The 27,852-nt window shown below is 46.2% G+C and overlaps 5 protein-coding genes across 7 annotated transcripts in view; 2 read left to right on the forward strand and 3 right to left on the reverse strand.

The window, feature by feature from the left end:
• Positions 1 to 1,360: 1,360 nt before the first annotated feature.
• Positions 1,361 to 4,392, reverse strand: FAM180B (family with sequence similarity 180 member B). Its single transcript, XM_072866081.1, has 3 exons — positions 4,326 to 4,392; positions 2,361 to 2,440; positions 1,361 to 1,804 (listed from the first exon to the last, which is right to left on the reverse strand). The coding sequence occupies exons 1-3, from the start codon at positions 4,390 to 4,392 to the stop codon at positions 1,361 to 1,363; spliced, it is 591 nt and encodes a 196-aa protein (XP_072722182.1).
• Positions 4,393 to 10,343: 5,951 nt separating this feature from the next.
• NDUFS3 (NADH:ubiquinone oxidoreductase core subunit S3) lies at positions 10,344 to 17,270 on the reverse strand. The gene is given in 8 exon segments (XM_072863796.1): positions 10,344 to 10,594; positions 12,834 to 12,953; positions 13,243 to 13,368; positions 15,269 to 15,418; positions 15,689 to 15,786; positions 16,776 to 16,841; positions 16,984 to 17,038; positions 17,040 to 17,270. Coding segments are annotated over 8 exon segments (1,014 nt in total). The 3' UTR covers positions 10,344 to 10,426.
• On the forward strand, positions 17,123 to 25,111 carry KBTBD4 (kelch repeat and BTB domain containing 4). 2 transcript variants are annotated; one of them, XM_072863771.1, is made up of 4 exons: positions 17,123 to 17,287; positions 19,431 to 20,051; positions 22,446 to 22,552; positions 23,130 to 25,111. In XM_072863771.1, the coding sequence occupies exons 1-4, from the start codon at positions 17,269 to 17,271 to the stop codon at positions 23,988 to 23,990; spliced, it is 1,608 nt and encodes a 535-aa protein (XP_072719872.1). In that variant the 5' UTR covers positions 17,123 to 17,268; the 3' UTR covers positions 23,991 to 25,111. The 2 variants fall into 2 exon arrangements, with proteins under 2 accessions (XP_072719872.1, XP_072719873.1); XM_072863772.1 differs by having other exon boundaries at positions 17,130 to 17,194.
• PTPMT1 (protein tyrosine phosphatase mitochondrial 1) lies at positions 17,582 to 27,614 on the reverse strand. Of its 2 annotated transcripts, XR_012042917.1 has the most exons (6): positions 27,444 to 27,614; positions 27,297 to 27,377; positions 26,541 to 26,732; positions 25,110 to 25,242; positions 17,906 to 18,088; positions 17,582 to 17,678 (listed from the first exon to the last, which is right to left on the reverse strand). XR_012042917.1 is itself a non-coding variant. In XM_072863797.1 (5 exons), the coding sequence occupies exons 1-5, from the start codon at positions 27,612 to 27,614 to the stop codon at positions 18,063 to 18,065; spliced, it is 603 nt and encodes a 200-aa protein (XP_072719898.1). In that variant the 3' UTR covers positions 17,592 to 18,062. The 2 variants fall into 2 exon arrangements, 1 of the variants encoding a protein (XP_072719898.1); XM_072863797.1 differs by having other exon boundaries at positions 17,592 to 18,088.
• CELF1 (CUGBP Elav-like family member 1) overlaps positions 27,534 to 27,852 on the forward strand; it is a 69,293-nt gene continuing 68,974 nt past the window's right edge. The window contains exon 1 of the mRNA XM_072863787.1: positions 27,534 to 27,688. The gene's annotated coding sequence lies outside the window, so the exon portion shown is untranslated. The remainder of the gene's footprint in view (positions 27,689 to 27,852) is intronic.

Consider the following 27,852-nt stretch of genomic DNA (forward strand, 5'->3'; position numbering starts at 1 on the left):
ATTTTCATGCGCTAGTGCCATCCCAGCTCAGCCTTTTGATGTTCTCTGCTCAAACTGAATGTGTCTGCAGCCACTCCCTGCCTCTGTCACTCCATACATACCCTAGACATTAAAGATCTATCTTCTCCTGGCATAGCCCTAACCTGACCTCTAAAACCATTCTCTGTGATATCTTGCTTCCAGGCTTCTTATTCCTGCCTCACCATTTCTCCTTTCCATCTGTTGGGCAACAACAGCTTGGAAAAAAATTAACTACGTCAAAGCTAGCAGTTCCCACTTTGAATGTCACACATGCCTCCTTTGTTGAGCATGGAAAATTAAGAGTATATGGATAGAAAGGGAATTGTGGATCCCATCATGTAAGCACATGCAATGAATCTTCAAAATTAATGTACCTATAATGGCAGCGGGAAACCTAGTAGAAACAACAACAACAACAACAAAATCAAAACCCTCCCAAGTAGAGAATTACATTTGTTTAATTCCACATTGCAATGTGTAAGACAGAGAAAAGGTAAAGATCTCTTTCTATAAAATAATTGTATTTCTGATTTTGAGGATAGAACTTGTGCATTTATTATGTTTGGCTTGTAAAGTGCCATAGCTGTACAAAAAAACTTCATAGAAGAGGTAAAATCTGCTGAAGAAATAACTAGGTCATGATCCTTAGGAATTTAACTGAGATTTAAGGAAGTATATTCCAAATCGATAACTGACACAAAGCAATGTACGTGTGTAAATATGATATCCAAATACTAGAAAGCTTCATGGAATACATACATTTTCAGGTTGCTTTTAAAGAAAAATGAATACATGAGATGGGAAGTTACTATGGACACATAAAATGTGATGCCACGTGAGCAGAAAGATGAAATTAAATATGTGACCTATATCATGAAACACAACAGCATCTGCTTGGCTGATTACTGGAGAGGAGAAAAGGTACTGTATTTGGCTGAAACCACAGGGGGAATATAAGGAGGCTGAATTATCTGAAATGAAGTTAGCTAGGACACCAGTGTAACATCCTGGAAAAAAACTGCCAGGGCATCTCCCTAGTAAGCATCAGTGATCAAGATAGATAACACATCTAAACAGCACTGCCCCCTTCAGCACAGCTCACTTAAAAAACAGAAATAAAAAACAGGAAAGGGTGAAATGCATTTTTTAGTTGTGTCCTATTTCATTTAAAAATAAAAGCTTGTGCATAAATCCTTAGAGAGTTGCCAACGCAACACAGAAAGCGGGATAAAAAGGTGTGGCGTATTTGTACAAAGTCCTGAATAATGTGGAAAGCATTCAAAATAACCAAGGATCCAGCTGAAGTCAGGTGTGTCCTTTCCTACGATGGTTTCCCTTATTAAGTGTCTCTCTTGGTCCTGGCCAGGTTAGAACGATATAAATGCTTCAGGGATGCTAAATGTGAAGGCTTCTCCTTCCAGGGCCAGGAAGCCAGGAGGAGAGTGGTATTTGCAGGGCAGAGCCCCTTGCACAGATCACGAAACATTTCATCAGCCAGCTGAGAGAAAAAGCTAATCCAGAGATTTTTATCCAGACCCTGCATGGAGCGAACCTGATAGGCACAGTAAACACTGGTGAAAAGGAGACGGTCAAACTCTGTTAGAGGTAAAGGGGTGTCGGTCAGTGAATAATATCTCAGTTGCTGCTCGATCTCTGTCGGTGTTTTGGGAACTTCATCCTCTAAAATCTGCATGAACCGTCGTGCCGGGCGCAGGGAGGCCAGCTCTTCATCCTGCAGCCGGATTGTCCTGTTGGCCTGAATATCCAGCCCTCCCCAGAGCATCTGGAAGATAAGAGCAGCATGCGCACGGGAAGCCCAGCACAAACCCTCCGCCAGTTATAACTGAGCTCTAAAGCCATCTGCAACGCTGCCAAATCTCAGGCCGGACCAAGAGGCAGCCGCTCCCTGAACTCGCTGTCCACGGCCCGCCTAGTCCCACTCCATGTCCTTCTCCGCCAGCCCCACACCCCTTTTCTGACCAGCCCCACACTTCAGTTTCCCTGTGGGACCCGTCCAGCTCTTGCCTCCCACCCTGCCTCTCCCACTGCAGTCCTGCCTGCAGCAGCTCCCCGGCACAGCCGCCTTGGGTAGGGGGAGTCCCTTGTCCCACCCCAGAGCTGTGAGCTGCCACGGCAGGGGGTCAGAGCCCCCTTCAGCTGCACCCCATGATGGGAAGGAGCACAAATGCAATTAGGGGCATCGCTGAGGCGTTTTCCAGGCACTCCTGAAAACCGACAGGGATGAGAACAAGCAGAACATGTGAGTTTTTACGTGCGGGCAGGTGGGAGCGCAGGCGCTAACAGTGCCTCGGCCCACGGGCCCCCAACGCCCAGGAGACCTCTAACATGACGTCGGCGTCCTCTGGGCCGCGATGGGGTGCGTTGGCACTGGCACCATCCCTGCTGTGAGGATGTTCATCTGGAAGACATCAGGCAGAGTTTGTAGCGCAAGACCACAGCCCTTCTTGTTTATTTTTGTCATTTGGTTGTCAATAGTGTCTTCAATATTTCTGAGCTGCTGCTCATAGTTTGCCAAACATGACAGATGCTGACCACGGGATTTTGATGAGCAAAACAAGCTTTTTAAGAGAAGCAGAAGTGGTTAAGGGAGGCAAGTGTAAGTTTTGGATATGACAGCCCTTAATCCTGCCAACAGAGCTAAAACGTACGGCAGCAAAGGCACTTGCTTTGGCAGGCAGCACGAAAGCCCCTCATGCCGAGTATGGGTGGGTTTTGAACTGATGGGCTTTGGTTGCTTGGCAGTTTTTGCTGGAGAAAGTAATGCTGCCCAACGGAAGGAGGGTGCTGGGAGGCTCCTTGACCTGCTGGTGGAAACATAACCTGATGCTTATCCTGGTTTTATACTTCCCTGAGCATCTGCCGTTGGCGGAGGCAGAGTGTGAGGGTAAAAGAAACCTAGTTGGATCCATTATGGCTCTTCTCATGTCCAGCTAATTCCTTGCTGGGCCACCCGACATCATTTAAACTGGGAAAAATGGATACAAGGCCAGAGGAATGGGAGTTTATTAATATGAGAGTCACATTAATCCTAATGATTCTTCAATTTTCATTTACTAATACTTCTAGTGCTTTAACCTTCTGCATTTATTTTGCCTTTATTATTTCTTTCTTTGTGAAAAAAGGAGACACAAGTAGCCTTGGTCCAGGACTGTGAGAGGGAGGCTGCGTCCCCTCCCTTCTCTTGTTGATCAGTGTAGTCTTGTAGCCAAGACCCTCTTCTACTTACAGACTCACCTTTTAGGTCAAGAAACATGAAATGGAAAAAGCTCGTATAAGATAGTAAGCTCTCTGACACTTTTTTAAATTTATTTTTTATATAGATGAAGGCTTTTTTATATAAAAAAGAGGGAGAATTTATGTTGAGTACGCCAGAGTTAGGGTCAGCAGATACTTATAAAAAGTAGAAAAATTATTTAATACTGTATGTGTGTGTTGACTACTACCAAATCCCACTTCCAACTTTCCATTCTTTATTAAAGCTTTTCAGGGAGATGTACAAGCTGCCTGAAGAAGTGCACTACCACCCCCCAGGCTGCAGAAGTTTGTTTTTCTGCACAGCTGCAGGCTCCCTAATCCAAGCCAGCTGTGGCTTTGGAATGTGAGCGGGGATGTAGCTGCTCTTTCCTACTCCTCCATGTATGTGCCAGCCAGGCTTTTAGCTCAGGTAAAGATACTACATCATCTGAAAATTTCTTTGCTGGGCTTCTCTCTGCTAACTGATCTGCTAGGTTCACAGATCTCTCTACTGAGAGACGTCTGATTGGCTGCAAAGTCAGGGAATTTGTTGAATAGCGACCAAACTGCTGTTGTTAGTAACTGCCTTATAAATATATGCAGTGTTAGATTTTCAAGTAGAGTAAAACAAAAATTAAACAAAGCATAACAAATAATGTATTGAAATAATAATGTAAATAACCTCTGGAGATGGGAAAATGGTCCCTTACTAACCTTATCATTCAACAGGATGGGTTTTTTTCCCAAAAAGCATCTAGAAAATCCACAAACTTTATTGCAGGAGCAGACATTTTCAGCAGAGACCCAAGAAAACCCTCCCCCGAGCTACCAAAAATAGCAGCGGGTCTTCAACCTGCAAGTAGGTACAAGCGTCTCTCCCACTGAACAACCCCAGCTGGGACTCCAGCTACCGCGTTCTCTCTCGTGTCAGCACAGCTAGCTGAAGCGTTTGACCATACCTGAAGAAGCAGGCAAAGTGTTGCGCCACTGGCATTGTACGAATGTTTGCCAAGCCAAGAAGCCGCGTCGCTAACAGGTGCATTTCCTACCTGTCAGCCTCTGGGATCCAGCAAACACGCACAGGATCAGCCAGGCGTTGAACTGCACCTGGGCCATAGCAGCCCTGCCCAGTAGCAGCTGCCACCCTCTCCACGGACAGTGCCGTGTGTGAAGTGAGAGCGGTTTGCTGTGGCGTCGTCCCTTGCTGCTTCTGGTCCCAGCAGCCTCTGTTGGAACAGATCCATCTTTCTGTGTTTCTGGCTGCAGTCCTGGGAAGGGCTTGCTATTCAACTTGCTGACCCTGAAGGATATTTTCCATCATATTTTGGAAACTTGGAAGACTTTGTTGTGAAGTTTTTGGCAGAATTGTTTAAGCTTCTTTTCCAAAGACTGATTTCCCACTGCAATTTATTATAGGAAGCTATTAGTTGCAAGAAATTTCACTACACATGATTGCCTCTGAACAAGGGGCGACCTCCTGGTCCCTTCAGCCTCCGCACAGCACCTCTGTCACATCTCCGTGACACTTCTGCTCAGCTCCTTGGCTTCATTTTCAGTTTTCCTTTGTCCTGAGTTTGAAAATCTGCAAACAATCCTGAAATGTCACAAACAGATAAGGCCAGCAGTCTGTGCAGATTCATGGAAAGGCAGTAGCAGCCAAAATATACAAGCAGGCAGAAGAAATGTCACTTGTTCCACTCTGTCTCAAACCTCCCAGAGGGAGAACTCAATATACTGACCTAGCAAACAGCAAGGATCAGAGCCTGCCAGGCTTTAGCACCTCGTCGTCCTCTCCTGTGAGAAGATTTCTGGGTTACGATGAGCACGGTCTGCCTTAGATATTGTGAATTACATTGACAAAATTTCATCTGATTCCCTTCACAGCAGATATGTGTTCTCTACACATCTTTGCACTTTTATCAGTTCCCAATCCCCAGTCAAGCTGTTCTGTATTTCTACTCTGTATGGCACAGTATTGTCCTGGGTTCTCCAGAAGGTTGCCAGGATTATACAAATAAGTAATAATATGTATAAATAAGTAATAATACCATGTCCCTCAGGTTAAAGGTGTTCTTTGGTGAAAGAAGTTGCCTGGAAAAGAGAGGAGGTGGAGCTGAAACACATACCTTTCTCAGCAAGTTACAGGGTGTCAATTTGTAGTGATTACTGTCACCAGATAGTTTACTGAGGGTAGGGATGATGTTCCAGTTAGTAAGTTGTCAGTGTGCAAAGTAGCAAGTCTTCTGAAACTTCCAGGATCTGTAGTTGTACCTGGCAATATGTGGACTCACACCAGCTATGAAGAAAAGCAGCACAAAACGGAAGAGTCCCACAGATTTATCAAGGGAGGAGGGGCCCTCAGTATCTGGAGCCATTCTTACCCTCAGTTTGAATCAAAATAAGACCTTTGTTTCTGTCATAGCCTTGGCTACCTCCAAGTCAGACTATGTGTCTTTCAGTTTTCATTATTTTCTTCTGCTTATGCTTTAGTCGCATCCCTTTCTTCTGGGATGAGATATCTTTTATTAAACTGTGAATAATATGCTACTCAAGAGGCAGACTCTGATGACCCATCTGTGCAGTGAGATTGATGTGCCTTCTGTTTTGTGACAGAGTCCTTTACAATCCACAGTGTACACATGACTTTGTCTAGAAGTCACGATGCATAAAAGCCCTGCATCTCATGGGCCATGCAATAGCCTCCCTTTATCATGCAGGATGTGACACAAGGAGGAGTCCAGGATTTTGGCCAACATCTGTGAAGGCCATATATGATTTTGTCAACAGGAAAATTTCCTAAGAACAGCTTGCAGCTGAAGTGCCTAGAGAAGGATACGCGTGTTGGTGGGAGGGAGAATAGAGGAGGCTCAGAGGCTGTGCTTAGGTGACTGATAGAGTGACAGGCAGGGGACAAGCATCAGTGGTAGATGCTGCCTTGAGCTGGGGAGATTTTGTAGAATTGCCCCACTATCCTGCACAGTAAGGCAATTGCAGAGTGATAAGCATAAGCCTTAGATGTTTGTAAAGCAGCAGTAGTTACACGGTGCACAGAAACAAGCCTGAGTTTGACAGCTGCGCATAGTCCCTGCATGTGCAATTGCAATGTTAGGCAGTGCACCTGCTCCTCCCGAGGGATTTTGTCCTTGCCAGGTATTCACAGCTGAGTGTGCACAACCCTGCCCCTCCACACTCCCCCTGGTCATACCGTCTGTCGTAGGAGAAGTTTCAAAACATCACATCAAGCCAGGTTTGTGCAGGGGCACCTTGACTGGTTTCATGCTTTCCACCGTGACCTCCTGAAGCAAGAAGATGGGAAAAGGGAACAAGATATGAGGGATCAAAAACTGCAGGAGCTGGTTGGATGCTGATGCAAAATTTGCCCCAGGTGGCTGAAGCTTTGCTCATCACAGGGGAGCTGGGGCAATGGAGTGAGGAACTATTAAGGGAAGAGAGTAGTGAGGTGGCAGCCACCCTAACCTCAGCTTGCTGCAGTCACAAATGGCAGCTTCTACTGGGAAGAATTCCTCTGGTTCTTACATTACAGACTCCTGCAGGCCCTAAATCCTTGTGTCTGTTTGTTGGCTTATTTAGCACCTCCATCTACCATTACGTTGTTTGTACAGACATTTTATTTTGTTACCTTGTTTGGATCTTTGGTTTTTCAATTGTAAACATATACGTAGCAGCATTTGTACAGCTGAAGCTACCCGTCCTCTCAACACGGTAGATTTCTGCTGCTTCCTTGTCCCATTGCAGATTACGACTGTATGCTGGGACAGGCATCTTGCCATAGAGACCCACACAGGCTGTGCTTAAAGACACATGTGGTCCAGGGCAGTGGCAGAAGGCACAAGGTGTGGTTAATACAGCACCAGAAGAGCCTCTTTGGGAGTGAGGTTTCTTTGAGATGGGACTGGAGGGAGATAGGCAACATCTTCACAAAAGGGCAATTCTGCTTATAGAATTGGAGAAACCTCTTGCTTTGAACATCTTGCCCAGAACTTGGGGAGACCACAGTCCCCAGCCTGGGCCTGTCTGGCAGGTGCTCGGGGGAGGAAGATGAGGCTAAGGAAAGAGGAGAAGGAAGAAGGAGATAACTGGCTCCCAGGGAAGGTGAGGTTTGAGTCACAGGATGCGAAGAAGGAAGAAAACCTTGAGGGAAGTAGGAGTGAAGCACTGTCTGTAAGCAGACGGGGCCTCCACTGTTATACTGGTATTTTCCAGGTATGGTGCTGCTGGTCCTTATGCAAATACTTTGTCTTTTTGCTCTCAGTTTGTAAGCTGCATCCCCTGCTTGAAGGAGTAATGGGCTGTGTAACAGTGACAGGGAGGGCTCCATCCCACTGCACCTACTGCACAAAAGGACCCCCTCAGGCCTCACACAACTTGGAGAAGATGTAATGGGATGCAGTCTGATGGGTGCTATGGGGCATGCTGTCATCCAGCCTGTCCCTCAGCAGTCCCATAATCTCTGTTCTGCAGGAGTGGAAGGCCCAGCTGAAATCCCCATCTGGATTTTGACTGGAGATCAATCATAAGGGCCTATACTGACGGTGTGGCTGTGATGCAGATGGATGCCCTGACACCGTCAATAGCCACGTCCTCAGGGAGGAGAGTCTGCTTGCCCGACTGCAGGGAGAAATGTCAGAGTTCTGGAAAACACCAGCAAAACCTACTCAGCTGGGGAAGCTCAATATGGTGACTCTGAGTCATCACCTGAAGTCTATTTGTCCCTGCAGTACCAGAAAATTTCTCTTCTGAATAGTGTGACTGTAAGTCAGCTACATCTGCCTTACATCTCATCCAACGTCCTCCTACAGCTGGGAAATCCAACCCAGGCAAACAAGCCTCATGGAGGCTGGTAGTGTGGACCAGGCAGGGAGAGAGGATTTGGAAGACAGCTGTGTGCTTGCCCAAGCTGACGACAGCCTTGCCCAGCAGGAAGCAAGTGCCCACCAGCCATAAGGACCCCAACGCAAGCAGGCTCCATAGGCAAGGATGGCCCCTGGGGCTCAGGAGCAGTGGAGGAGGTAGTGTGCCAACACTGGCAGTACTTTGAGAGGCCGTGTAACCTCTTGTGCCCTGGCATAATGTGCCTGGGTGAGTAAATAGCACTCTTCACAAGCTCCCAGGCTTCTCTAATGAGAAGAGATTTGGGTCCATTAGCAACTATTCCATATACTAAAAACCTGCTGGAGCCAATGCCTGTCCCCCCACGGCTGGCTACTTTGACTCTAGTACACACATTCTTCAGCAAACCTTGCATTTTGTCTAACTTGACAGGGCATTGTGTCTTACGTTTCTTGATGTTACGTCAATCAAATTCTCCCTCTGCACAAACATTATGTCTAAATGGCAGATTTCCTTCTGCTCCTGCTACCATCAGTCTTCTGACTTACTGTACTGGGAAATACATATTTTTTATGATACACAGACCATGAGTCTTGGCACAGTGCCTCAAGCAACCTGGGATGGGGAGGGAGAATGGGGGGGGGAAATGTGCTTTATAAAGAATTTTCACAGTAACAGAAGTGGTGCCAGGAACTTTTCTGTCTTGTGCAATAGGCATCGGCATGCAAAAAGAGCCACTGCAACAGAAAACAGAACCAGCTGTGGAACACATTGTAGGAAGGACTAAAAGTACATTTCCCATTTAATCAGCTCAATTGATGGCAGATCCGAAGTGGAGCTAAGAATTGTATAAAATCCCAAACTTCTGCTGATTTGTGTTCCCTTCTCTTCCTCTTTCCCATAAACAGCTATAACTTTTAAGGTGAGTGGCAAATACTATTAATTTTAACTAGAGAACACTGTTCTGAGTCACATCCCATACACTGCCGGCCATAGCAGCCTGAAACAAATTAAAGAAAAAAAAAAGTAAGAAGCCCATGCTTACAAGGCTGGGGTGGAAACAAACACACATGAAAACCTCGTTCTTACCATACAGTTCAGCTCTTTACTCTTGCAAAGAGATCAAATTCTAGTCACAATGAGTACTTGTCCCTTTTTTTTTTTTAATTGCATTTATTACTGTCCTATCCCTTCCTCCATCCCATACTCTAATCTCCCCCAAACCCCTTTTCTAATTAGTGCTCTTACAATTTAAGCACTTAAGTAGTGATTCAGGGAATCTCTACAAACAGCTTGTAAATTATTTTATGAAATCTCTTATACAATAGTTTTCAGATCTTAATGAGGTCAGTCAGCTTTCTGATGCAGAACTGCATTATGCATTTTCTGGACTAAGGACAAGGGACATAATTAATTGATGACTGCTGTAATGTAATCCCATTCAAACAGGTGGTGGGTGGACTGAAACTGTTTTTCCAGCTTTTTTGGAAAGAGACGAGATTTTCCACAAGAGCAAAGATAGTGGTAATGCTGTTATATCATACAGCTCAAAATAATTGGAATAGTGACAAAAAGGCATAGCCTCTTGTCTGTGGGACAAAGGAAGGCAGATATTTTTGATTGCAGGAAAAAGCACAATCTGGAGAAGCTGGAGAAAGACTGCTTGATTGTGAAGAAAAAGCCAGCGTGAGGGAGTCGCACATGAGAGGTTACCTGCAACTCCTTCTTCTGCCAGGAGAACAGGCACTGACCTAATTCCCAAGGAAACAATGCAGAGATTTCCGCAATTGTTTTGGTCTGGATCCAGGTGCACCTTGTGTTGTCCTAATAACAACTGTATTAGAACCATTTACAAAAGCTTTGCCTGTTCACCATATTATTACTGTCTTCCCAACAACCATCTTGGAGCTGAGATACTGCTATCCCATTGCTTAAGCCACACAGCTGCTTCAGTACAGCCTCCTAGTGAGTGCTCAGGCTATGATTTATGCCTGCAGGGACAGCTAGCAGAAGCAGCGTATATAAGGCACCTTAGCCACAGGGAATGCCTGGACTCCATTCAATTTGCAAACCAAAAAGACAAATCCAGTGTCTTACAACTCAAAGCAGCAGATAAACATCTACCAGTTGGAATAACAGGATTGTAAATTAGCATCCCTCACCCTGTGCTTTTCATCTAGTTTGAAAACAACATTATTCATGTAACCACAACAGGCTAGAATCTCATATCAATTTTTATTATTATAAATACTATGTTACAACAGAAAGGATGGCACTGTGCATCCGCTCCATTCTGCTGCTATTTTGCTTCTTCTTTCTTGGCTCCTGCTTCTATTTTCAGGGGTTCTGGAGCTGCACGATAGGCAGGAAATGCCTCCCATGGACTGTTCAGATCAAACTTGCGAAATTCCTGAGATAGCTCCACAGGCTCCGCCACTACCCGTTTCACTTCATCATCATACCGCACCTAGAACAGTGCAAAGAACACAGGCCAGTCATTTTTATACAGTCCTCATAGCATCTCTGCTGTTAGCTGTACACAGTAATGACCCAGACCACCCTCCAGTACAGGCAATCCTACTTCTTATGCCATGGATAGGCCACAGGCCTCTGCCACAGCTTCAGTTCTCCTCATTATTAAACAAGAGCCCTCCAGATGCCACCAAGGCTTCTGGACTGTCCAGGAAAACCCTCCTCTTTGCTACCATGTACTTCAGGTGTCCTGAATAACCACCTTGAACTAGGAGTGCCCAGCCTACAGTCCATATGAAGTCCACATGGAATAACACATTTAGTTTGTCACATGACAAAGGAATTTATCCTGAGTCACTTAAATAAGGTGGCCCATCCACCTGGCATAGCTGGGAACTACTCATGAATATTCATAATACGGCAGTTTGTTTGGTTTTAGTTGTGCTTCTTAGCGTAACACTCAGAACATGGGACACAAAGACAACCAGGGTGAAGTGCAGGTGAGTACCAGACACTTCTGATTGGCTTGATTTATCCTCACTGTGCCAGTACAGATCTCCAAACCACAGCTCAGGAGATGCTGCCTGCTCCTCACTCGCAGGATTTGCTGTTATTTCTGTTTTTCTTAAAACCCTCTGTTGCCTGCAGAACCCCACTGTTTTCTCCTGAGACTCAACTCGTCTTAGAACTGCACCAAATATGACTGCTTCTGCAAGGCAGTTATTTGAAACTAGACAGATATCAAACACACTCATTTCACTTGTGGTCTGACATACAGAGGTAAGTATTTGATAAATGGCAAGAGTCAGTTCAACTGGAGTTTTATAACCTTGGCCTACAAAAAAATCAAAGCGGAGTTCCAACTGCATTAAGTTGCAACTGCATTCAGTCCTTTATTCCTCTGGGAATCTCCAGTTTTGCAGCTGAAAGTTTAATCTTCCAGAAGACATGCTAAAAGCAGATGCACTTTCTCTGCCTGACAAATTTCTTGGGTATAAAGCACATGAAATTTGCTCAATGTCTCTGGCCTCAGGCTGCCTTATTACAGATGATACTTTGTGATGACTTCAAATTTCCATGCAGGAGATCTATACAACTCCTCTGGAATACACACAAGTGAAACATCCTTAGTGCCTTTCAGACAAAGGATTGTAAAGCAGTCACACCTCTGTACCAAAACTCAGATCACAGAATCATAGAATAGTTTGGGTTGGAAGGGACCTTTAAAGGCCATCTAGTCCAACCCCCCTGCAATGAGCAGGGATGTCTGCAACTGGATCAGGTTGCTCAGAGCCCTGTCCAACCTGACCTTGAATGCTTCCAGGGATGGGGCATCTACCACCTCTCTGGGCAACCTGTTCCAGTGTCTCATCACCCTCATCGTAAAAAATGTTCTCCCTTATATCTAGTCTGAACCTACCCTCTTTTAGTTTAAAACCATTACCCCTTGTCCTATCACAACAGGGCCTGCTAAAAAGCCTCTCCCCATCTTTCTTAGAAGCCCCCTTTACGTACTGAAAGGCCACAATAAGGTCTGCCCAGAGCTTTCTCTTCTCCAGGCTGAACAACCCCAACTCTCTCAGCCTTTCCTCATAGGAGACATGTTCCATCCCTCTGATCATTTTTGTGGCCCTCCTCTGGACCCACTCCAACAGGGCCATGTCTTTCCTGTGCTGAGGGCTCCAGAGCTGGACACAGTACTCCAGGTGGGGTCTCACCAGAGTAGAGGGGCAGAATCACCTCCCTCGACCTGCTGGCCTCGCTTCTTTTGATGCAGCCCAGGATACGGTTGGCCTTCTGGGCTGCGAGCACACAGTGCTGGCTCATGTCCAGCTTTTCATCCATCAGTACCCCCAAGTCCTCAGCAGGGCTGCTCTCAATCCCTTCATCCCCCAGCCTGTACTGATACCAGGGGTTGCCCCAGCCCAGGTGCAGGACCCTGCACTTGGCCTTATTGAACCTCATGAGGGTCCACTTCTCGAGCTTGTCCAGGTCCCTCTGGATGCATCCTATCCCTCAGGTGTGTCAACACACCACTCAGCTTGGTGTCATCTGCAAACTTGCTGAGAGTGCACTCAATCCCACTCTCTACATCGTTGATGAAGATATTAAACAGTACTGCTCCCAGTACAGACCCCTGAGGGATGCCACTTGTCACCGATCTCCATCTGGACATTGATCCATTAAGAGTATTGGAGGGATTTGATAACTTTAGACATGAGCATATCTCCTACCTCCACATAACCAGAGAGTGGAAAGTCCTTCCGGAAAGGATGGCCCTCAAATCCATAGTCTGTGAGGATTCGCCTTAGATCAGGGTGGTTGGCAAAGAAAACACCATACATGTCCCAAACCTAAATGAAAGGGAGCCAAGCAAGTTGAATTAGATTAGAAAAAAAAAAACAACCCTTCATGTATTATGTCCATAAAATTTCAGTTACATGCACAGCTTTGTGCAGTACCAGCGAAACTGATGCAGGAAGTCATTCAAAAGCAAATCAAACACCCTTTTATCTCCTATTCTGAAAAGGCAGCCAGGGAAATACTTCTCTCTTTCTTCCTGAGGGCCTTGGGAATCAGTTTAATCAGGAACACACAGCCCCTCTCCCCAAAGACTCTGCTCCCAAGTACACTGGCACTCACCTCTCTTTCATACCAGTTTGCTGCCTTGTGCACAGACACTGCTGAGTCAACAGGTGTCAGCTCATCAGTATATGTCTTCACGCGGATCCGACTGTTGAACCGCAGAGACAGGAGATTGTACACAATCTAAAGCAGAATAAAAGAAGGCATCGGCCTTGTACAGCATTTATGGATCTCTTTGCAGTACAGTACTGGCTAAGCAAAGGTACACGAAGGCTATTTCAAATATTCTTTACCAGCAGAATCACATTCAGCACTTCAGAGCTGGGCACTAAAAGACACTATTACAACTGAGGTTCTAATAGCTTACCACTTTGATCCTTAGAAGTGTAACAAAACGGATGTGAGATTTAGAAAACATGACTGATGAAGAAGAGCTGAAGTAAAGAGGGATACTAAATCTTAAAAAAAAAAGAGAATACTGAAGGGATGGAGACACTTGACAATAGTCTTTCAATAGTCTGTCACAAAGAAAATGGCTATCAATTACTCTCAGCATCCAGTGGGAGAAAGCTAAGAAGAAATACACTTAATTTTCAGCAAAGAAGTTGGATACAAGGGAAAATTTCTAACTCTTCTGCTGATGAAGTACTAATAAAAAGGCTGCTTATGAGGATTACTAGAACCTTGGGCAGGGGGGAAATACTTACTACAAGCAGACTGAAATAAAAACCCAAACCTTTGTGAGAAATTGTGTAGCCTTGTTTGATACTGCCTCTTTGAATATGGCTGGAAAAGGTGAATTCATTAAGGTCTATATTTCTATTATTTCTATGAACCTACTACCCTGATTTTTAAAAGAAAAATCCTAAATTAAAAAATCTTCAACTTCTTCAGAGACTGGAGGCCTTTGAGTTAAAGAAACTCTCTCTACAACTCTCAGGATTTTTGCCTAATCATGAGTTACATTACTAAAAGTCAAAGCTGTTATTAGCAAAGCCAGAAGGAGCTACATTTGAAACAACAGACATCTGAATAGCTAATATAGATAAGGCAAACCTGCCACCCCTCGCTTTCTGGGCAGCTGTTGGTAAGTGACTTAATACCGCAAGATAAACCAAAGGGGGAAAATAAATCAGCTGCTTTTCATTATCCTTGTTATTTGCTGAGAAATAAAAATCTACCAATTCACTTCTCTTGTCCAAAAGACACTCTGCCCAGATTAGAAAAGGGAAGACAGACATCTCTTCGTCCATAAGGCTGCCTAAACTGTAGTCAGCCTCCTACAGCATGTGAGCCCTAGGGATTTTCTGCCACTGTCTTTTACAGATCTTCCTAGGTTAAACTACAATAATGTCTTTGCAACAATACTGTGAACAAAGCTTTCTAATAGTAGGTGAGAAGGCAATATGCTGAGTCTGTGGTTTCCCCAAAGATGTATCTTTCCTTTTTCTATTTGCAGCTGCAATTTTTCTGCAGCTGAAAAGCTGTATGGTGAGATTTTCAAAAGCATCTGTGGGAGTGAAATCTCCAATATCCACTGAAAGTCAGTAGAATTTCAGTGCCCCAAATCTTCTGAGAACTTTGAGAAAATCTGCCTCATCTTCTATTTGGTCCCGACGTTCAGGGAATGTTCTTAAAACAACTAAACAGCTTTTTGCTTTGTTTTTTAAAAGGTGAAAATTGTTAAGAAGATTGATGGGATTTAAAGAAAATCATGATCAATTGTATCAACAGCAGCTGACAGGCCTAAGTGGAAGAAGGAAGAGCACCAATTCACATCAGGCCAGAAAGAAGTCTCCAGACACTTTGGTAAAGCCAAAACAAAACAAAAAAAAATAAAACAAACAAAAAAAAAGGAGAGAGACTTTCAGCAGAGCACAAAAGGAAAGCCAGACTAGCAACCCATGCAGTATCAGTTCTGCTACTGCTTCCACGACCAACAGATTAAACAAAACCCAGCATTTCAGAGTGGATTTTCTTTTCACTGTCAAAAAGCAAACAATGTGGACAAAGCTGCAACAGCACCCACAGCCATCAGCATCTGTGAAACTTTCCGAGCCCTGCACCTATGAGCAGTTCTTACCTCAAAGCGGTACTGCCGAGATGGGACATCAACAGCAGTCAAGTCAGCCAAGGATTTGAACTGGGCATTAGTGTGATCTCGAAGGAAGGTCAGAACTGGAATGATGCCATCTGGATGGATCAAAAGTTCCAGCTCATTGAAACAGGTCACCTGATGAAAACAGTGGAAAAAGTATGAGTACAAACACCAACAGGACTGAACATTACACTGAATCCAGCAGGACACCTAAACAAAGATAGTATATTGCACAGCAGACACATAATGACATCAGATAAAGGGGCTTAATAATAGCAGTAACTTTGATGTAATTCTGACAATCTTTCTTCCCCAGAACAACTTCTGAAAACATCTAACAAACAAGCAGTGTGTTCACTGGGTCCTGCCCCCCCCCCCAAGAACAATTTATTGAACAGCACCTACCTGTACTTGCTGGATATACTTGGGCAGAATCTCAGCCACATACTCCCCAAAAGCACATAGCTGCTTCTGTTCTACTTCATTTTTTGGTCTGACAGTAGCTAAAGAGAAAATAAAGTCCCCAAGATTATGGCAGGGAATACAGAAAGAAGAGTAGTAACTCCCATCCCTGACTTAAAAATCCCTTTAACCAGTCTAGCTGCCTCTTAGTAGCTCTGGCAGAAGTCAGGCAGCTCCAGGTTCAGGTAACCTGCAAAGTTTATTTATGGTAAATCCAAAGCTAAACATAACATATATGTATAGTAGAATATATAGGATGCTGTAATAGAGACTAGACCACAGCAACATACATGTGTTGTGGTACACAGAACAAGATGGAACTAGAGACTTTGATAAGGAAGGAAGTTTGTGTCAGTACTAGACAGAAATGTTTTTGTGCACTGTAAATACAGCAGGAGGAACAGTCCAACAAGATGACAGAAAAGCAAATAACAAGATGAAAAAGATGGAGGCAGAGATAACAGAACAATCTGAACTTAGACACTGCTCATGACATTCAGCCTGTGTCTAGAAAGGATCTTTTTTCTAGACAAAATAATCCTGGGTTTGTTTGATGTGCCAGCATCTAAGCGACCCCCTCATAATCAAAACATCCTAGGATCTCATGTTGCTTTTTTATTGTTGTGGTTACGATTACAAATACTCCTCAAGATCCAGGGCAATGAGGGGCTATGAAGCTGTTGCCCAGGCACACCTTTGCACAGAACAAGCAGGCAGGGCCCCAAGACAGGATGCAGAGGGGAACGCAGAGCAAGCACGGTTATCAACAGAGCCGCTTTTCTGCACAAAATTCAGGTTTATGGATGACAGGCGTCAACCTTTTCTGAGGCACTCACTAAAAAGGTTCTACAGCACAGAAACTTCGTACGGGCAGTCAAATGCCCTAACGCCGAGCCGGGAGCTGACGGACACAAGCACACACCTCGGTCTCTCCGCCCGCCCGCCCCCCCCCGCCCCAAACCAACGGCCCCAACCGCAAGACTAGGCCGGGGCCTCCGCCCCGCTCCCGCCGCCGGCCCCGCTCACTTACGGCGAGTCTCCGCGGCGGAGCTCCCCGCCAGCCGGGCCTGCGCCGCCGCCGCCGGGCCTGCGCCAGCTGCAGAGAGAAACGGACACGTCTCACCGACCACCGCCCGGCCCGGCCCGGCCCGACACGACCCGACACGACCCGACCCGCCGCCTCGCCGGGACAAGCGGCGGCCGGCACCGCCGCGCCCCCTCGCCCCGGGCGCCCTCACCTCGCAGCACGGCCCGCGCCAGCCCCCGCGCCGCCGCCGCCGCCGCCAACATCCCCGCCGGGACACGGACGGGCAAGGGCACGGAGCGGAAGCGGAAGGTGCCGCCGTCGCCGCGCTTCCCCCGGGAGGCGGAAGCGCGCGCGGGGCTTCCCGGGGACGCTTCCGGGTCGGTATCCGGAAGCGGCGAGTGCCTGGCGGCGCCTGGCGCAGGGTGAGGGGCGCGGAGGAGCCGCTGGGGCACTCTGGGGCGGCGGCGGCGGCGGCGGGAGGCTCCGGGGCGGCGGCATGAAGGGAGGCGCCGCAGGTGGGTGCCGTGCTGCGGCGGAGCGGGGGTCGGGGCCGGAGCCGGAGGAGCCCCGGTGCCCTGGGGCGGGCTGTGAGCCCGGCGGGGCGGTGGGACCGAGCCCGAGCGAGGAGCAGCCCTGCCGCCAGCCCGGCCGCGGAGGCAGCGAGCGCTGTGGAGACGCATCGGGTGCGGGCGGGAGGGGCCTGGCGGACCCCCGGCCTGAAGCAGCGCTGTGGGGGCGAGGTAACTTTCTGGCGGTTTTCATCGCGTTAGCGTGGCCCTAATGGGGGCCTGTACTTTTCCGAGAATTACCTTTCCTTTCCTCCGCCCTCGGCCCCGGCGCGCGAAGTCGCCGTCAGTCGTGTAGACGGGTCCCCTGATCCCAGGCGCTGTCAGGGCACCCGCGACCCTGTCAGGAGCAAGGAAGGACGTAGGTGTGCCAGGTATTGGTTACGCCGTCAGCACCTATAGCCTGGCATACGGCAGGTCATTGCTTTGGTAACGCAAAATATGCATGGAGTGTAAGGTTTTGCTTTATGGGACACTTTACTGTCGTGCGCGCCTCTTTCTTCATAGTGGAGATGCCACGGGTGCAAAGGGGAACTTTCTGTTTACAAAGAAGGATGCGAGACTTACAGTAGTCTTCAGCTGCTGTTGGCATTTCTTTTGTGACTTGGCACCAGTTCTCTAGAAATTGTGCAGGGCACTGGGGGCAGCTGGTTCTGCTACGCCAAGAGGGCACAGTAGTTCATCCATCCATATCCTGGTGCTCTGCGTGGTCACTTCGGCACTCTCAGCTGCGGCTTCTGAGCACCTTGACTGTAAGGATCAAGAGCTGTAACTGGAGTGAGGGCCCATTTGCACGATAGGCTTGTACTTGCTAAAGCTGGAAAAATAGTACCGATGTGTGCTGTGCCAATTGCAGTTCCTGTCTCTTACAGATTAATGTATAGGTACTTTTAAGACAGACCAGAACTACTGTAAAATAACAATAAGGGTATAATTAAGACAGGCCACCATCAGGGATGGGATGGACTTGTCCAGCCAATTAGGGATGTAGGCACTACTTCCCGTAAACAGAACTTGAGCAAAGAACTTAGGAGCCCTCCTGTGTCAAGCAGAGCTATTGTAAGAAAACGCATGTTTGACAAAATAAAGAATGGAAGAGTAACTATGAATCTCTTGGAAAAAAATCCGGTCTTTGTGAAAAATTGTACAGGAAATCACGTTCAGTATTAATTGAAGAAATTTGTGTTATCAGTCACCATGGCTGATAGTTGAGGTGTAAAAGTAAGTTTAAAGTGAATGCAAGCAGGCATCTATTTGCTCCTAATGCTGTCAAGAGCCATGTTAAAGAGGAGCTCTTTTCTACAGCAGTCCTTCTCTGGTTCAGAACCTTTTTCGACCCACAAACTGCTTGGACCTCTGCAAACAATCTCTGGTACCTACTAAGAGGCATTATCGTTTAAATTGAGTTCTTGCCACTTGGGAAACAGCGGTTAACAACATCTGGCAGCTTATTTGCATGCTGAAGATATCTGGCACATTAACAAACTGAGTATGACCATCAGTTATCTCATGTGGTTCGCCTGAAGGACTGATGGTTATGTCTGGCAGACTTCTCGCACATCTTTTTGGTAAAAACAAGTTCATCTTACTTGATAGCACTGCAAAGATTTATCATGTTGGGTTTGGATGGTAATTAACTCCTCCTGATGATATGAACTGCTGTCTGTGCTCTTTGTTAGTATGATACTGTAATCCTTTTTCCATCTAGCCCAGCTATGGTGCTGCCACATTATTTTGGCTTTGCGAGTTTCCTAGTGCAGTTGCTGGACTTTCCACTTGAATAACTGTTGCTGCATTTCTTTGTGTCAGTGAAATGAGTGGTGAAAAGACATGCACATCTCCCAGTTCTGCTGGGATGTGATGCTCACTGTACTGGAAGTTTGGTATATATTATAATTTTTAATTATGCCAGCTTCTCATTTGTTGTTTGAGATTCTGAAGCTCAAGCAGAAGTTTCTGGCTGTGCTATTTATAGTCAGTCTAAAATATGCTGGTCTCTCACCAATATGTTTGATTTTTTCCCTGTACCCTGAAGTACTGCATAATCTTGTTAGTGAAGAGAGAAAGCCATATAATTATTGTGATTTTACAGATTGCTGGAGGTCTGATCTGTGCAGCACCATGGACTCATCAGAAGAGACTGGAGGCTCCTCTGCAGAAGAGAACTACTTTGTGAACTACACCTTCACCGACCGCTCCCACTCAGGCCGCGTGGCCCAGGGTATTATGAAATTATGCTTGGAGGATGAGCTCTTTGCTGATGTTACAATATCAGTGGAAGGCAAAGAATTCCAGCTGCACCGTTTGGTCCTCTCAGCTCAGAGTTGCTTTTTTCGTTCTATGTTCACTTCCAACCTAAAGGAGGCCCACAACCGGGTGATTGAGCTGCAGGACGTTAGTGAGAGTGTCTTTCAGCTCCTTGTGGACTATATTTACCATGGGACTGTAAAGCTGAGGGCAGAGGAGTTGCAGGAAACCTATGAAGTGGCAGACATGTACCAGCTGACTGCCCTTTTTGAAGAGTGCTCCCGTTTTCTGGCCCGTACGGTGCAGGTTAGGAACTGTCTGCAGGTGATGTGGTTGGCAGATCAACACAGTGACATGGAGCTCTACACAGCTGCCAAACACTGTGCAAAGTCACATTTGTCTCAACTGCAAGACACAGAGGAGTTCCTACACCTGCCTCTCCGCCTACTGACAGACATCCTTACAGGTAAGGAGTTCTTGAGACTAGCCAGGATGTGGATGTAGACTTCCAGAGAGTCTATCAGGGACTGAACAAAATAGCTGGTAATTCCCAGCAGTTCTTGAGTCAACAGGTCAGAAGTACTACAGGTTTTTTAAATGTAACTTAATAACTTTCAACAATTTGTTGTATATTTGTTTGCATTAAAAGTAAAACAAAGAAGCCTTACCAGAAATGAGGATCTTATGAAAGTCTTTTTTTTCCTTTAGTTCTTAATCATTTAACATAGTAATGCAACAACTCAACATTTGTAAGAAGGCTTAAGCACAAGCCTTATTTTTAGACTATGTTAGTGTTATTAACAATTGTATATAATTGTTAGGATTATTTAGGCTAGGCATTCAGCTGACTGAAATAGAGGCATTGTAACATCTTAGGTAATACAGTAATTACCCTTCTTGTAAAGGTAATAGCCTTCCACAGTAATGGATGCAATGACTCAGGGTTGTAAAGGATGTGACAACATATCAACAACTTCGTCCAACTGCCTCCAATCCTTAAAGATTCTCTACTGCCCTAGTAAGTACAGCCAGTACTTGAAAACCTCTTCATGATGCTGCAGTCACAACTCCATTTTTGTGCATTTATGTATCATTGCTGCAGGAAGCAAGAATGTAGAAGCAGCTCATACATTCAAATGTACTGGACTTGGGACCAGAGAGATTGCCCCTTTCTTGCTTTAAGTAAATAATTTTGTAAATGAGTAAATAACTATACTTTGTGTGTCATGTGTTTTATATACTGTTACAACAATAAAACTACCATGACTGGCTTCTTTGGAATACTGGCAAATCTGTCCATAAGACTTAAAATAGCCTTTAAAGTTGATGCTATGCATATGAGAGTCTTTACAGATATTGCACGGTATTATCCCTGTTGCATCTAAAGAAATTCATTCAAAAACCTATTGAGAGTATGTACTGATAGCTCAAAAAAACTATGATAAAATTAGACTAATTTTTATAACTATCTAGTGAAAGTTTTTAAACTAAGTTGTGACTTCATTAAAAAAAATAAATTCCTAAAATCATGAAATAAAGCTATAGAGGTCAATCACCCTTAACTTCCTAGGGATTCCATGTAGTAACCATCATTTTAGTACTATGACCTTTAGTGTTTGTGGTCATAAATTAGAATAATTGCTCAATAAAACTTTTTTTCCATGCTTCATCTATTTCCATAAATAGAATCACATTACTCAATATTTATGCCGAAACTTAGCTCATAAAATGGATTATAATCTGAAATACACTCCTGCTGCTGGCAGGGAAAATCTTTTTCTTTTGCAATTCCTCCATCTTTGTTTAGTTAATGGACAATTAAATAGAGGAAGCTGTTAGTGGCAAGGATTAAAATTAATTTCATGAAATAGTAATTTATTAAGCTTACCTTTTGTTGCACTCTAGGACCCATTTCAAAGTCAAAGTTTTTCCATTTAACCACTACATGTGACGGATAGCTTATGGAAATCCCTTTTACTAATAAACAGAGTTGAAATACTTGCTTTTGTTCCACGCTTTTCCTCCTCCCTTCCAGTATAGAGAAAAGTGTTGGAATTTGTCTGATGCCTTCAGCATGGTTGAATTCAGGGTTTGTCATGAGAGCAGACTACAAAATCAGAGCGCTTTCATAGGGAAGCTTCCCTAAATGAATACAGGCATAATTGCTGGCTTTCAAACTGGAAGTAAACACCTAAAATCTTGTAGGTCATGTACTGATGACGATGATGCTATAGTTTGTGGCATAACCAAAACTTCCAAGTATGTCTGGAAACAAATCAATCTGATGCAGTCTGTTGAGTATTTTCTACTGTCACACTGCTAAGGAAAGCTACAGTAGCTCATTGGGGATTTCCAAATGTTAAGAGGATAGCAGCAACACCAGATGTTCAGTCTTGAGGGTCAGCTGTCTGACAGTGCTCAGAGAAGGAAAATTTCTGCAGATGACTTTTGCTAGATTGGTTTCTAGGACCAGCCAGAAAGAAAGGCAGCTGCTGAGACTGTCACATAAGAGAATCTTTTTGCCTAAATGCTTAAATAAGAAAATATTTTTTGTCATCTCAAAGCATGTAAGTTCTCTTTCCTGCCGTCTTTCTCTCAGATGCAGGCTCCTTTGTTGAAACTCATCCAAAGTGCTTAAGATCTGGCAGCTCTGTCTTCTGATATTTATGCAAACCAATTTAATGCAGATGCCTGGCTGGCAGTGCTGATCATGCCTGCCAAAATCTATAAACCTCTGTATCTTTTTTTCCTCTCTGGAAAGTAGGGTTTGTGAGGGGAGGGAGTTGCAGGAAAAGGATGTTCCTGAGTACACACACCTTTGTCTAGATATCATAAATGCCTTTCTGTCCCCAAACCGCAGATGGCGTTCCATGTTCTCAGAATCCAACGGTTGCCATAGAAACCTGGATCAACTTCAACAAGGAGGAGCGAGCGGGCTTTTCAGAGACACTGCGATCAAGTCTGAAGGTATAAAAAGACCTTCTGTTCCGGGGTTAGTGTAGCACTTGCTGGTTTCACACTTCCCAAGACAGGGTATTTTGCTCACAGGTGTGACTTGAAAGTCACAAAACACAAATGCCATGGTGCTTGTGTGAGAAATACTTTCATTGTCATAAATAGCAACCCCACTGACAGCTTTTTTAATTTAACCTGAGGCTGCTTTCACTAGTGATTTGAACAGTGCCACAAATAACTTTTTCACCAGATGCTCCGTTACCAAAGAGACCATTCAGAAATCTGAATCTGGCATTCCCCTTATAAAAACTCTACTCCATCAGTGATGTAACCAGCCTTTACCTAAACCGCAGATGCTTGGGTTCCAGTGAAGTCTGTTGCTATTCTGCTATGTCAGATATGACTGGTATCTTGAAAAGGCTTTGAGGCTCCAAATCCTGAATGCTGTAGGGTGGCAGGACTTGGGAAGCAGGTCACAAACCTCAGGCCCACAGGTGGGTCCTAAAATGCTGAATAATTTGGTCTTAGGCATCACTGATGTTTGTGTAAACAGGCCTAATTCTGCTGACACACTCCTCCTTTCTCTCAGGTGATTGGAGAAAATGTTCACATCTACCTGATCGGAAAGGAGTCATCACGTACACATTCACTCGCTGTCTCTCTGCATTGTGCTGATGATGACTCCATAAGCGTGAGTGGCCAGAACAGCCTGTGTCACCAGATCACTGCAGCCTGCAAGCACGGTAGTGACCTATACGTCGTTGGTGGCTCCATTCCACGACGCATGTGGAAATGCAACAATGCGACTATAGACTGGGAATGGTGCGCCCCTCTGCCCCGTGACCGGCTCCAACACACCCTTGTCTCTGTGCCAAGCAAGGATGCAATATATTCACTGGGGGGTAAAACTCTGCAGGACACGCTCTCTAATGCTGTCATATATTACAGAGTACGAGACAATGTCTGGACAGAGACCAGCCAGTTGGAAGTGGCAGTCTCTGGAGCTGCAGGTGTAAACCTTAATGGTGTCATTTACCTGCTGGGCGGGGAGGAAAATGACTTGGACTTCTTCACCAAGCCCTCTCGGCTAATTCAGTGCTATGATACCAACACAGAGAAATGCCACGTGAAACCATACGTACTGCCTTTTGCAGGGCGCATGCATGCTGCTGTACACAAGGATGTGGTGTTCATTGTAGCTGAGGGGGATTCACTGCTGTGCTATAATCCCCTACTGGATAGCTTCACCCGGCTATGCCTGCCAGATGCCTGGAGCTCAGTACCATCCCTCTGGAAAATTGCCAGCTGCAATGGCAGCATCTATGTCTTTCGCGACCGCTATAAAAAGGGTGATGCAAATACTTTTAAACTTAACCCAGCCACCTCTGTTGTAACAGTCACAAGTGGCATCAAAGTGCTGCTCACTAACCTGCAGTTTGTCCTGGCCTAAGCAGGAAAAACAGGTCCAGCGATAGAAAGGGCAGAAACGGTGTTCTGCTGTGCAGCTCAGAGGCACCCACCACCCTCAGCACCAGTCCCAATTACTACGAGTTCACAACATCCAGTAAAGACCCCATCCTCTATACTTGCGCAGAGGAAATACAGGCTTTCTGGCCGTGGGCCTATTCTTTTTACACAGCATTATTGAAGTTGAATTGCTGCATCTTAGATTTCAGATGGACTAAATGCTATTACTTTGATCCCTTGATGATAAGTTGCTTGCGTTTGAGGCCCAAACTGCAACAAATGGCTTTCTTAGCCTGGAACCAATCCGCCAATAACAAATCCTATAGCATATGGACAATGTCCTCCTTGGCCCACACTGCTAGTTTTAACTGCCATGGAGTTAACAACACATGGAAGACCATGTGCTGCTGCCATGTCAGTCACAGAGTTAGATGTGCACCGTGTCCTCCAGGGATGTCCCCATTTAAACATTCCTGTGTCCCTATTGCTGAAGGAGGGACTGGCAGAAATATTTACAGCAGACAGATTCCAGAGCTGACCCCGAGACCTTTAGTAGGTTGTATTATTCAGCACTTCTCCTAGAGGAGTGGTAACAAACTGGGAACTTGCTTACTGCTCTGTCATCACCTAGCATAAAGAGGGAGATCATTTTTATGAGCATTGGCTTCCTTTACTGTACAGGGAATCCCCACCTGTAATCATAACGTAGCGTTGGTGAAAGATGGAATTAAGACCACTTCCTCCTACCCCTCTCTGTTGGCACTGTAACCCTTTGGGTAAGAATCTGAATAAAGTCTCTGCTGAGACAAAGTTTTCTTTTCCTTTGCTGCAAATATTATAGAACTTCCTGGGGATTGCAGTTTGGCTCAGCACTGATACTGTGTATGGGAGAGAAGAACTATGGAGCTCCAAGAGAACTAAGAGATTAGCCATAAGGAAAGAAAGCTTTAATGAAACAGCCCAACCTCCCCTTTACTGTAGTTTATGTAAAAACTTCTTTACTGATGGTCAAGAAATACAACGCTTAAACCTTCATTAGATCATTAAAATGTAAGGGTTTTTTAAAGCAGCCAAGACAGAGATTTTGATAGTTCTTACTGACACTCTGCAGTTGTCCCAGCAATCATGTTCCCGTGAAATGTCTCCAGGACCTGGACTTGCTTGTGCCGAATGAGGATGTGGGGTCGGATCTTGGCAATAGCCTCTATTGCTTCCTGAGGGCTCCAGTGATGCAGCTGAAAAGGCAGAAACCCTGCAAGTGAAAATCCATTCCATCCCTGCACCAGTTAATGGAGCCTTCCTGGAGGCTACAGGCAACATTAGAGTTGTTGGAAAACTTGCTGCTTTGCCCCTTCTGTTTATTTCATGTTCCTCTCAGAGGGGCCTGAATGTCAATGCACGTTCATTAAATGAGCCCCTCAGTTAAAGAGGGATGGTTGTTGCCTGGGACCTCCATTTTCTGTCTCACTCATGCTTCCATCATGTTGTGAATAGTTTCCTGTCCTAGTCCTACCAGACCAGAGCAAAAGTGTAGCTTGCTTTTTTTATTTTTTTTAAACTTTACTAGTACTCCCATTGCACTTCAGCACTTAGTGAGAAAATTTTCTCTTCAGCGCTAAGGGAAAGTTTTCCAGGGAGCATTTAATAACACCAACAGAAGAAGCCACAGGTGGGGTTTTGTTCTTAGTGCTGGCTTACCCAGTTGGGCCTGTAGAGGAACTCAAAAAACCAAAGTCACTTCTCTTGATCCTGAATTGTAGTTACTGAAAAGCTTAGAAAGGCTCACCATTTCAGTTAACCAAGGAGAAAATCTGAGCAACAAAAATGGATGTTTATCTGTTCAGTGAGCCTACCCTCACGAGTGACTTGTTATTCCCATCTCAATCTGTTCCTCCATAGAAAGAATTAAGAATGGCAGAATCATTCCAAACCTGTTGAGAACTTACTGTATAAATGGCCCAGAAAACTGAGCAGCTTCCTGAAGTCTGACTGATCTGCCAGAACCAGCAACAGATACTATCAGACCATGTGTTTCAAAGCTTTGTTGCAACAACAGTTTCTCTTTCCCATAAGATCAGAACATCTTTGCCAGTGCCTGTGCTAATAACTGAGCAGGCAGAGGCAGACTGCACAGATGAATGAAAAGACTACCTACAATGGCAGCTATATCACAGCTTCACCACTATCTCACTGCCAGGAAGCATTATCTTGACAGTATCATAAGCGCAGATGAACAAGGCGCGCAAAGATAAACTAGATTATCAAAGAAAGCTTAGACTGCAGTTCAGCAAACATTGTTTCACTTGTTCATTTACCTTGCATTTGCCACATTCTACAAAACAGCAACATAATTTTGGGGCCTAGCTATCTACCTCTTTTCAAATGGGTCTCTGGTCCAAACTCTGTAAAATCATGGAATAGTAATGCACCTGTACATGCTTAGGTTTCTTGAGCAAAAGCAAATTGCAAAGGTTGGCTGTGCTCTTCCAGACTGTATGAAAATAAACCCCATTTAGTATAGAAGCGTTCTTACTTGAATTAAATATGCTGCCACCATGGTGGCACTGCGGGAGCGTCCTGCCTTGCAGTGCACATAGACACTGTTACCGCATGCTCGGTGTTTCAGTATGAATTCAACACCCTTGTGGAGGTTTTCCAAGGTGGGGACTCCAGTTAGATCCACGGTGCTGAGACGCAGTTGCTCCACTCCCATTGCCTCCCATTCCTGAAATTGAGGTAGCAGATGCGATCAGTTAACTTTTTGTGGTTTTTTTCCAGAAAGAAAACCCAGAACCTGTCGAGACGGTTGGGAATTTCAGTGGGGTTGTAAGCAGACTTTGAAAGATCCATCCTTTAGATCAGATGTATGAAAACTTTCGTGCTGGCTATCAGAAAGGAGAAGTTAAAGGGAACTGGAAAGATGTGGTTCAGCTAAAGGCAAGGAGGTGAGCTGGGATCTCGTCCCGAAAAAAGGCATTCTTGTACGAGCATAGGGATGTGCGTGGAACGAGTGCTCCCCTTCCCCCTCCCCTCCTCTCCGCCGCCGTAGCTGTAACACTACTTGCATCCTCACGTTTTACTGGTTTGTCGCATAGTTTTAAAAGTCAGCTTAGGTACGAAGAAGCCACGTGTTCGCTGTCAGAGGACTTGGCAGTCGCTGCCAGGATCACGGCAGGGGGCGGCTAAAGCCTCACCTGCGCCGGGACAAGCGACAAGAGACCCTTCCCGGGGGGGCACCGGCAAGCTCCCCGGGCCGGCACCGGCAAGCTCCCCGGGCCGCCGGGCTCACCTGGGCGGAGCAGCAGAGGAAGCGGGTCTCGTAGTCCTCGTTGAGGGTGACCACGGCGCGCACGTTCTCCTCCGCCACCAGCTGCGGGCAGAGGCACCGTCAGGCACCGCCGGCCCGGCCTAGCCCGCCCCGCCGCCCCCGCCTTACCCTGCGGCTGCGTCCCCGCAGCGGCAGCGCCCCCAGCAGCACGGCGCCGTCGATGCGGTGGAACCAGGGCCGGCGGGACCCGGGCAGCCGCGCCCGCGCCGCCGTGTACAGCAGCGTCGGGTAGAACAGCAGTCGCGCCACCCCGGCGCCCAGCGCCGCCGCCACCCCCATCGCGGGCAGCGCGACGCCGCGCCGGGCCGCGCCGGGCGAGGGGCGGGGGAGCGCCGCGGACGAGCGCACTAAGCGTGAGGAGACGGGGGAGCCTGCGGCGGGCTCATGGCGGGAGCGGGGGGCGCCGGGCGGGCCCGTCGCCGCCGCGGCGGCTGGAGCGGGGCGGTGTCAGGCGGGGCGCGGAGGGGCCGGCCGGCCGGGGAGGGCGGGCGCGCGGCGTCGGCCCCTCCACCTCGGG

Source organism: Ciconia boyciana, chromosome 6, assembly GCF_034638445.1.
Source record: "Ciconia boyciana chromosome 6, ASM3463844v1, whole genome shotgun sequence".
In the NCBI taxonomy this organism is placed as follows: domain Eukaryota; kingdom Metazoa; phylum Chordata; class Aves; order Ciconiiformes; family Ciconiidae; genus Ciconia; species Ciconia boyciana.

What these genes read in the sequence shown, in the direction of transcription:
- FAM180B (XM_072866081.1), bottom strand. Translation starts at nt 4,392, where the DNA reads ATGGCCCAGGTGCAGTTCAACGCCTGGCTGATCCTGTGCGTGTTTGCT. An exon ending in TGGATCCCAGAGGCTGACAG is followed by an intron (nt 2,441 to 4,325) that starts GTAGGAAATGCA and finishes GATGTCTTCCAG; the next exon opens with ATGAACATCCTCACAGCAGG. An exon ending in ACGCCGACGTCATGTTAGAG is followed by an intron (nt 1,805 to 2,360) that starts GTCTCCTGGGCG and finishes CTTATCTTCCAG; the next exon opens with ATGCTCTGGGGAGGGCTGGA.
- KBTBD4 (XM_072863771.1), top strand. An exon ending in ACTGACAGACATCCTTACAG is followed by an intron (nt 20,052 to 22,445) that starts GTAAGGAGTTCT and finishes CCCAAACCGCAG; the next exon opens with ATGGCGTTCCATGTTCTCAG. An exon ending in CACTGCGATCAAGTCTGAAG is followed by an intron (nt 22,553 to 23,129) that starts GTATAAAAAGAC and finishes CCTTTCTCTCAG; the next exon opens with GTGATTGGAGAAAATGTTCA.
- PTPMT1 (XM_072863797.1), bottom strand. Translation starts at nt 27,614, where the DNA reads ATGGGGGTGGCGGCGGCGCTGGGCGCCGGGGTGGCGCGACTGCTGTTC. An exon ending in TCCTCTGCTGCTCCGCCCAG is followed by an intron (nt 26,733 to 27,296) that starts GTGAGCCCGGCG and finishes CCTCAATTTCAG; the next exon opens with GAATGGGAGGCAATGGGAGT. An exon ending in TGGCAGCATATTTAATTCAA is followed by an intron (nt 25,243 to 26,540) that starts GTAAGAACGCTT and finishes CTGCCTTTTCAG; the next exon opens with CTGCATCACTGGAGCCCTCA.